The sequence below is a fragment of the Cyprinodon variegatus genome, unplaced genomic scaffold, assembly GCF_000732505.1.
Source record: "Cyprinodon variegatus isolate N-32 unplaced genomic scaffold, C_variegatus-1.0 Scaffold1465, whole genome shotgun sequence".
NCBI classification, from domain to species: Eukaryota; Metazoa; Chordata; class Actinopteri; order Cyprinodontiformes; family Cyprinodontidae; genus Cyprinodon; species Cyprinodon variegatus.
Window position 1 is genome coordinate 1 of NW_015151918.1, and position 9,128 is coordinate 9,128.

At 34.0% G+C, this 9,128-nt stretch overlaps 1 protein-coding gene and 1 long non-coding RNA gene across 2 annotated transcripts in view; one reads left to right on the forward strand and one right to left on the reverse strand.

Moving 5' to 3' along the window:
- The first annotated feature begins 4,115 nt into the window (after positions 1-4,115).
- Positions 4,116-4,560, forward strand: LOC107103497. Its single transcript, XR_001482185.1, has 3 exons — positions 4,116-4,204; positions 4,273-4,350; positions 4,455-4,560. It is a non-coding gene; the product is annotated as an uncharacterized LOC107103497 (long non-coding RNA).
- Positions 4,561-7,942: 3,382 nt separating this feature from the next.
- LOC107103496 (heat shock 70 kDa protein 12A-like) overlaps positions 7,943-9,128 on the reverse strand; it is a 3,949-nt gene continuing 2,763 nt past the window's right edge. Inside the window, exons 5-6 of the mRNA XM_015403219.1 lie at positions 8,132-8,150; positions 7,943-8,039 (exon numbers count right to left, since the gene is read on the reverse strand). Of these exons, the coding sequence (XP_015258705.1) occupies positions 7,943-8,039; positions 8,132-8,150 (116 nt within the window). The remainder of the gene's footprint in view (positions 8,040-8,131; positions 8,151-9,128) is intronic.

Genomic DNA, 9,128 nt, shown 5'->3' on the forward strand with positions numbered 1-9,128 from the left:
TTTCTCACAGCATAAATGAGATGAATCTGCAAGTTCAAAGGACAAGGTAAGTTCTTGTGTTATATATTTTTTGTGTTATTATAAATTACACATAATCAGTCATCATATTAACATATATCTTTGAAACTCAGTGTTACTTTTGTCTATTCCAAATTATCTACACAATCTAAGATAGTAGTTCTGGTACATATTCTATGTTTCTGTTCCGGATGATTAACTGTTGGTTGTCTTTCCAACAGATCGGAACTTTACACTATGAAGGATGAAAAAGAAAAACTTATTCAGAGGTACAGTACACTATAGAACAGGTTATGAAAAGTTGAATTTTTATTTTTATTCGTTTTTATTTTCTACATTTGTCATCTCCAACAAAGAGACGTTACTGTCTCAGTTAATTCCTGTGAATATATCTAATGTTATGTTGATTTTTCTTTTTTCAAAGAATTCAACATTTTGAAGCCCTTAACAAACAGCAGCACCATATAGCAGAGTAAGTGTTTATTTTGTATCGCTTATTTTGTTTCAGTTTGTAACCCGAATCTTTATTTTCGAAAGATTTAGAAGATAGGCCATCAGAAAAATTAGTTGTGCCATGTCACGTTTCGTTTCTTTATCAAGTTTTTTGTACTAAAGGAGGAACTTTACATTAATTAGTATTGTTACCAATCTCAATCTATCCAATTAGAATGAATGACAGTTCCATTGCTTTCTGTCCTTCTACCAGATGTATAAACTAAAATGTATAAATTTGAAGAAAAAAGAAAAAGAAAAAAAGGCAATTTACTGAAGCAGCATTATGCTGGCTTTAAAATTCTAGCATATGCTATGCTAGCAAATGTCTTTATTTTCTGCAGTTTGGTTTTCTCCACACATGCATAAAGACAGCATTAAGCAACCTAATGCTGTTTTCCCATCTGCACTTTCTTCCTTATTTTTAATTTTAAACTTGGGGACAGGTCAACACATAACCAAAGATTTTAAATAAGAAACTGCTTTCAGATTTAATTAATCAGTCTGAAAGTGAATCACCTTCAGCTCTCTAAATATTTAGAATTTGTTCTCTTTAAAATCCACGCCAGAGTTTTGAGAGTAGAGGAAAATTAAAGTTGACTAAATAGATAATATAAAAACCTTAGCTTCTCGTCAGAGAGGGATTTGGACTCTGTTCATCCTTGATTTAAGAAAAAAACATTTAATATAAGCAGATAGTAAAAAAGGGCCGATGTACTAAAAGCTAAGGTTTTCAACCAGAATGACATAAAGGAAAATAAAACAATGTATGCAAAGGTCAGCAAAACAATTCAATGGAAATGTTCTATGGTAACTTTATTAATAATAAATGTGGTGATTGAGTATCTAATGTGACTGAGCTCAGGGCTTGTTCAGTATAAATGTCTGGTATTATTTAATGTTATATTTTTATGGTGTTAATTTTACAGATCTGCTCTGAAAGAAAAGATAAAGGAAAATGAAGATCTCAAACAAAGGTTTGAAAACAGTCTGAAATGTTCAGTAGATAAACAAACAGTGGTAGTCTGGATTGTTAGTGTTTGTCAAGGTTATTTTATATCAAGTTACTGGCTTACTAAATTTAATCATAAATATATGTGATATAAGTGTTTGCATAAAATACGTCAGTTGTGTGTTGCCAAATATGGAATATTAATCCTTTGTTATCAGCTTGTTGTGTTTCATGTCCATAAATGCATCACCTTTTATACAAACTAAAACAACTAATTAGTGACATCAAATCTTTCATGCTCTTCAATCTTTTCAAGGATCCAAGAGATGGTTACCCAACAGAAGCAACATCATTCAAGGTAAATAATTGCTTTGTATATTTTTTTACTCATGTTTATTGCAAGTCATATTTATTAAAGATCCAACAGTTAATTGATCAGAAAAGATAAAAGAGATCTACTGACAGATCTGACTGAAACTAGTGTCAGCTCAGTCGATAAGTGCTGCAATAATTTAATGAGAGATGCTCATTTTTTTCCACAGACCTTCTCTGAAATTCAAGGAACAGGAAAGTGAAGCACTCAAACAAAAGTATGTTACATTCAGTGATGTGAAACATGAAATGAAAATGTTCTTCATTTCAGGAATTAGAAAATGTATTGCATGTGCTTTGTGTCAAAAGTTCCTTGATGAACAAAACCCTTATTTAAAAACGTATGAATGTATAAAGAAACTATAAACTCAAAACTAATTTTTAACTGATTTTTCCACTCAGTTTAAGGAAGGTTTAATGCAGCTACTACAACAAAGAGCTCTATATTATCTGATGTTCTACATAAATTAGTCAAATGAATTTGAAATTCTGCAAATAATTTAATGCTATTTATTCCAAACTGAGCCTTAAGTGAACACATTTTTACTTTCATAACATAAATTATAATATCATGTAATCGCTTTTAAGTTGAGTTGCTGAAAAAGCCATGATGCGGCCAATAGGAAGAACTGTGCAGTTGCATTGCAGAGAAAGATCACTAAAGCAGGACAGCCATCCACTGATACTGTAGATAATGGAAATGGAAGATTGAGGTTTAGTTTTTTCACCCTTATCTTGGTTTGTTTATAATTTTTCCACCTGTGGTAGACTTTTAAAAAAAATACTTGTTAACTATGCAACTTTCTCAAAGCTAAGTCGCCAAAAAAAAAAATCAATTTTACAAAAAAAAGAAAAAATCTATATTTGTGAATTTCATTAGAGCTTCTTATAGCTCTAATAAGCTGAGTAATAATTGTCATATGTATTGTCAGGTCCAGTTGTGCACAGATAGCTGTATCTGTATTTATTAACCAGCTCCTCCAGCTTATTTAACAATCGTTAGACTATGTCTGATGTAACCACGCTGCCTCAGTCGTATCCTACAATAATATTTGATATTGTTTGTTATCTATGTGTGACCTAATTGGTAAAATCTGTATAACTGTGTCTCTGCTAATTTAAAAAAGGATGCATGAGATGGAAGCACAGCTTCAAAGAACAAGGTAAATATATTTGTTTTTTGTAATTCATTTGAAAAGCTGTTACATCTTAAATGTTATATCAATACTATAACTGAAGATGTCAAGAATACATTTTTAAATGCAATCAGCCTCATTAACTTATTTCTATCAATTTTTCTTTCAGTAAGTTTTAAACTATATTTGACAAATATTGGGTTGATACTGTATAAACAATATTAAATGCTATTTTAAATTCACATCTAATATCAACTGCAGACAATTTACATGTAAAAGTTCTAATCTATATATCAAATACGCTTCTAATGATCTCAAATGGAAATCAGTTAATTTTAGAGAAATCCAAAGATAAAGTCTATGTAAAATGACAAAAGAAGTAAGATTTGGCTGATAACTGAATGTCAAATATCTTAGAAAGCTCAGACAAATGCACTGGATTATTGATTGTGCAGCATTTCCTCATCCTAACCAGACCATACTGTTTTATTTATTTAAACAAAAGACTTTTCAAAGGCAGGTGTGATGGTCAAAAATCTTTAAAACAACAAGTTTTGACATTTTAACTTTTTATAACTGTGGTCATTTGAAAAATGTTTGTTTAGATCTTTGAAAAAATACATTACAATTGATGATATGTGTTACAAGTGATCAATTTTATTGCACAGGTCTGCTCTAAAAGAAAAAGATGAAGAACTAAAATCCTTTAAGGACAGGTAAAGTACAAGTTTCCTTCTACTTTTTCCATAGTGAGACTGTCAGTTAAAATTACTTCCTCACCACAAAAATGTCATGTTAGCTGATTTGTTAGATTTTTATATATATAATTGTTTTTGTAATTTTTACAGAGTGGCAGGGGATGTTGCTCTGTCAATCAAAACAGGGAAAACCATGAGCCTTAACAACCCAGTAAATAAGACCAGGTTAAAGGAGATGTATGACTCCCTGAGATGCGACTGGCCAAAAATCAAAAACAGCTTAAAGTCAAACCAGACACATCCAGACTCTGCCAAAGAGCTGATTCAGGTACAGATCTGTTTTCATTAAATTCAAAATATAGATTTATAATATCTCCAGCAAACTGCTTCCTCCTTTTTGTTCCAACTTGTCTCATTTTCTCTCCTAATGCCAGAAAAAGTTCAGAGAGGCTAAAGAGGAAATGATACAAAGGAAAATGTTGGTAGATAAACTATATGAAACAAATGTGAAAAATGCTCCAGGAGCACCACAAAAGGTAATGAAGCGTTCTTTAAATCCATCTTTTTGTTCCTGCTGCGTCTGAACTGAGCTTTGTTCTCTTAGGTTGATCAGTACCGACAGTTAACCATCCAGAACCTGCAGCTGACTCTCTACAATGAGAGACAAGGTGCTTCTTTACAGGTGGGTTTCACACCAAACGCAGACTTTTATCTGCTGCTCATGGGTTACTACTTTTTCATTCCAAATAAAAAAAATAAATGTGTTTAATTACTCATTTTCCAAAGAGAACCTTTCCTGGAGGAAATCCTCAGGAGGTGTGGGAGTATTTGGGCTCTGAATGTTATTGGCTTGGCTGCCTGATGGCTTTGAGCAACCCTCCTCTGCGGCCTGANAAAGTCTATGTAAAATGACAAAAGAAGTAAGATTTGGCTGATAACTGAATGTCAAATATCTTAGAAAGCTCAGACAAATGCACTGGATTATTGATTGTGCAGCATTTCCTCATCCTAACCAGACCATACTGTTTTATTTATTTAAACAAAAGACTTTTCAAAGGCAGGTGTGATGGTCAAAAATCTTTAAAACAACAAGTTTTGACATTTTAACTTTTTATAACTGTGGTCATTTGAAAAATGTTTGTTTAGATCTTTGAAAAAATACATTACAATTGATGATATGTGTTACAAGTGATCAATTTTATTGCACAGGTCTGCTCTAAAAGAAAAAGATGAAGAACTAAAATCCTTTAAGGACAGGTAAAGTACAAGTTTCCTTCTACTTTTTCCATAGTGAGACTGTCAGTTAAAATTACTTCCTCACCACAAAAATGTCATGTTAGCTGATTTGTTAGATTTTTATATATATAATTGTTTTTGTAATTTTTACAGAGTGGCAGGGGATGTTGCTCTGTCAATCAAAACAGGGAAAACCATGAGCCTTAACAACCCAGTAAATAAGACCAGGTTAAAGGAGATGTATGACTCCCTGAGATGCGACTGGCCAAAAATCAAAAACAGCTTAAAGTCAAACCAGACACATCCAGACTCTGCCAAAGAGCTGATTCAGGTACAGATCTGTTTTCATTAAATTCAAAATATAGATTCATAATATCTCCAGCAAAATGCTTCCTCCTTTTTGTTCCAACTTGTCTCATTTTCTCTCCTAATGCCAGAAAAAGTTCAGAGAGGCTAAAGAGGAAATGAAACAAAGGAAAATGTTGGTAGATAAAGTATATGAAACAAATGTGAAAAATGCTCCAGGAGCACCACAAAAGGTAATGAAGCATTCTTTAAATCCATCTTTTTGTTCCTGATGCGTCTGAACTGAGCTTTGTTCTCTTAGGTTGATCAGTACCGACAGTTAACCATCCAGAACCTGCAGCTGACTCTCTACAATGAGAGACAAGGTGCTTCTTTACAGGTGATTTTCACACCAAACGCAGACTTTTATCTACTGTTCATGGGTTACTACTTTTTCATTCCAAATAAAAAAATAAATGTGTTTAATTACTCATTGTCCACAGAGAACCTTTCCTGGAGGAAATCCCCAGGAGGTGTGGGAGTATTTGGGCTCTGAATGTTATTGGCTTGGCTGCCTGATGGCTTTGAGCAACCCTCCTCTGCGGCCTGACTGGGAGAATCATCCTCCGTCAATGGATAAATGGGACTTACTCCCACGAAATATCACAACCGTCTCTTTAAATGAGTGAAAGGAAACTGATCAAGAATCAATGCCTCTCCATACATCTACAAAGTTACAGAAATATCTGTCAAACATTTTCATCCAGGAGGGCAGTGGTTTCAGCTGGGTTTCCTTTGATAGAAGCGGTTTTACCCAAACGAATGTATAATCTGATTTAATTGCCTCTGAACTATAGAAGTAAACAAATTTGAAATCTTTTAGATTCTAGAAAGACAATGCTGATTCAGCTTAAATGTTTTGCTTTAAATGGTAAAAATAAATTGAATTAACTTGATTGAATCACTTGTTACCAATTCAAGCAATTCATTTAATTTTCTTTTTTTAATAAATGGGTATGTTTGTGATCAATTTTGTAAAAACTCACCAAGAACCTAATGTTTTCTTTTTTAACTCTTAGGATTCTCAGGATTTAATGCCTTTTTTTAGGGATTTGAACAAGATCAATGTAAAACGTGTCAATGTAATATTCATTCATTTATTCTTCTGCGTCCTGTAAGCCTAAACAAGTTCACTAATGTACTGCATGGATAAATGATGATAAACAGAGACTGAGTTTCACCTACTTATGTGATACATCAATCGGGAGCTCCTTCTTTCTGTATTTAAATGTTTAAGATTTGGTAGAATAATTACAACTGAATCTATACGAGTGCTAAATGATGTTGAATTTGTGATCAGTGTATCTCTCCAGTGATCTGTAATTTACATATGTATCACTTAAAGCTAAAGTATATATTCTCTGTCTTCCATAAAAATGTTGTGCTACATGTTGAGCGAATTATGCCAAATGTAAGATAAAATTTTAAGATTGTAATTTAATTAAAGGGGCTTTTTTAATATGAGAGCAATTTTACTGTGGCAAAAAGAAAGGCAGAATTTAAAGAGGTTTAAAAAAATCTAATTTGTCCAAATAAATTTGGGTTTTTAGAGTGAATCTAACTGTTATTAGATATTATCTGAACTTAAATGAGTTCCTTATAAAATGCTGAATTCTGAAAAATGAAGACAAACTATTTTGGGGAAAAAATGATTGATTATTGACTCAAAAAGTAACTTTTATTGTGTTATGAAGCTTAAGCCAAAATTCAATCTGGAAGTCTCTTATCTGCCTCACCTGGATCACCTGAAGCTTTGCCACGTACAGAGCTACAGCCAATAGACGTTGGGACGGCCCACCTCTGAAGACAATTATCGCACACAATCTCTTTTATATAGCTCCTCATCCTTCTTATCAGCTGAACTTTAACCAACTCCGCTCCCTTTCCTCCCTCCCTCTCAGACTATTCTCTGTCCCATTTGTCCTCTGGCTTAATGCACCATCAGTGTCCGGGCCCAGGGGGAAAAATACTCTAATCCTTTTCCTAAGTTAATCATCACAGTGCATGTCGATTTACAGCAAATGAGTTTGCATCAACGAAGGGCTCATTTTGTTCTACATTTTCCAAAGCTGAATTGGATCAGGTCTCTGTACAAGCGCAGCATAAGTTGACCCATGTTGCCGGCATTAAGTCGGACCTGTTCTCAGTGCATGTTGGACTCTGACAGGGCTACCCTTTGTCACCTGTCCTGTTCATAACCTGTATGGACAGGATTTCTATGTGCAGCCAAGAGCCAGAGGGTGTATAGTTTAGGGGTTGAAAGTTTGTTTTTTTTCTCCCTGCTTGATGACTTTTCTCTGCCGGCTCCTTCCTACCAAGACCTACAGCATGCACTGGAGTGGTTTGCAGCAGAGTGTGAAGCAGCAGGGATGAGAATCGGCTCCTTTAAGTCCGAGGCCATGGTTCTTGACCTGAAAAGGGTGGCTTGTTCTCTTCAGGTTGGAGGAGAGTTCCTGCCTCAAGTAGAGTTCAGGTTTCTTGAGGTCCTAATCCCGAGTGAGAGGAGAATGGAGCATTAAATCGATAGCTGGTTCAGTTTGGCTGCTGCTATAACAGACGCTGGTCTTTCATGTTGAAGAGAAAGCTGAGCAAAAAGCCCAAGCTCTCCATTTACCGATCGGTATACGTTACTACTTTCACCTATGGTCCCCTAGAAGGAGGCCCAGGGGACGACCCAGGACCCCATGGAGGGACTATGTCTCTCTGTTGGCCTGGGAGCCCCTCATGCTTCCCCCAGCAGAGCTCGAGGAGGGGAAAGTCTGCTGAGACTCCTGTCTCAGTGACCCATTCCTGGATAAAGTGGAAGACGAGGAGTAAAAAATAAATTAATACAAATGTATTCTATTTGTAACAAATTATTATACAAAGCATAAAATTATGACCTCTGTTCTACACATGGATCTGGAAGAAACAATGGTTACACAGGAGGAAAAAAACTTTCAAAGCAAAACAAATTTTCAAGGCAAAGCGTAATTTATTTATACACATTATCAGAGCAGGGACATTAATATAACACATGTTTCGCTTTTGCTAGAAAGTGTTTTTAGCATATTTTTTTTAACATAAACTACTTTAGGTCTTTTTAAAGGTTCTTACTAACATGAGCTCCCAGCTAAATAACTGGGATAACAGTAATTACAAATAATAATATCTATAGCTGGATAATTACTAGTTACATTTACTTCACTAACTTTTTCTTAGAAATTCACTTTTAGGAGTAGTTTTACAGCATTTCACTTTTACTTGAGTAAAAATATGATAAAGTACCAAACTTCTGGCTAATCCAACCACTGAGTAACTTCACTTAATTAAAACAAGTTGTTCTAAACAAGCACCACTGAGTGACAATTTTAGTCTTTTTTGTATTCAAGGCTTATTGGTTAAATGTTGTTTTCAACCTGCCGTGTCATTTGGAGGTTGAGTGATAATACAGTAAACAGTCTATTCTCAATTAACCTTTTACATACTGTAATAAAAGTTATAATACTTACTGAATCAATAATTAACTATTGATTCAGAAGGTATTATAACTACAAAAAAATTAAATCAGTTATCATGGGTAGAAGAAAGATTACGAAATACTTTTTTACCTTTACTTGACTGATGTCTTTAAAGGATACTTAACACTTTTACTTGAGTTATAATAGGATCAAGTATTGCTATTCTTCCTTAAGTATTTTTGGTACTCTACCCACCTCTGGTAATATCAAAAATTCCCCTCAACCTTTCAGTTGACAAATGTTGAGACTATAGTAGTTAATAGACAACAGAACACAATGCAGTATAAAGTAATTAAAAATAAATCCACACTATCTAATTCAGTAAAATAATGAAGACACATCTGCATTTAAGAGTTTATTCATCACAATGTTAAACTTT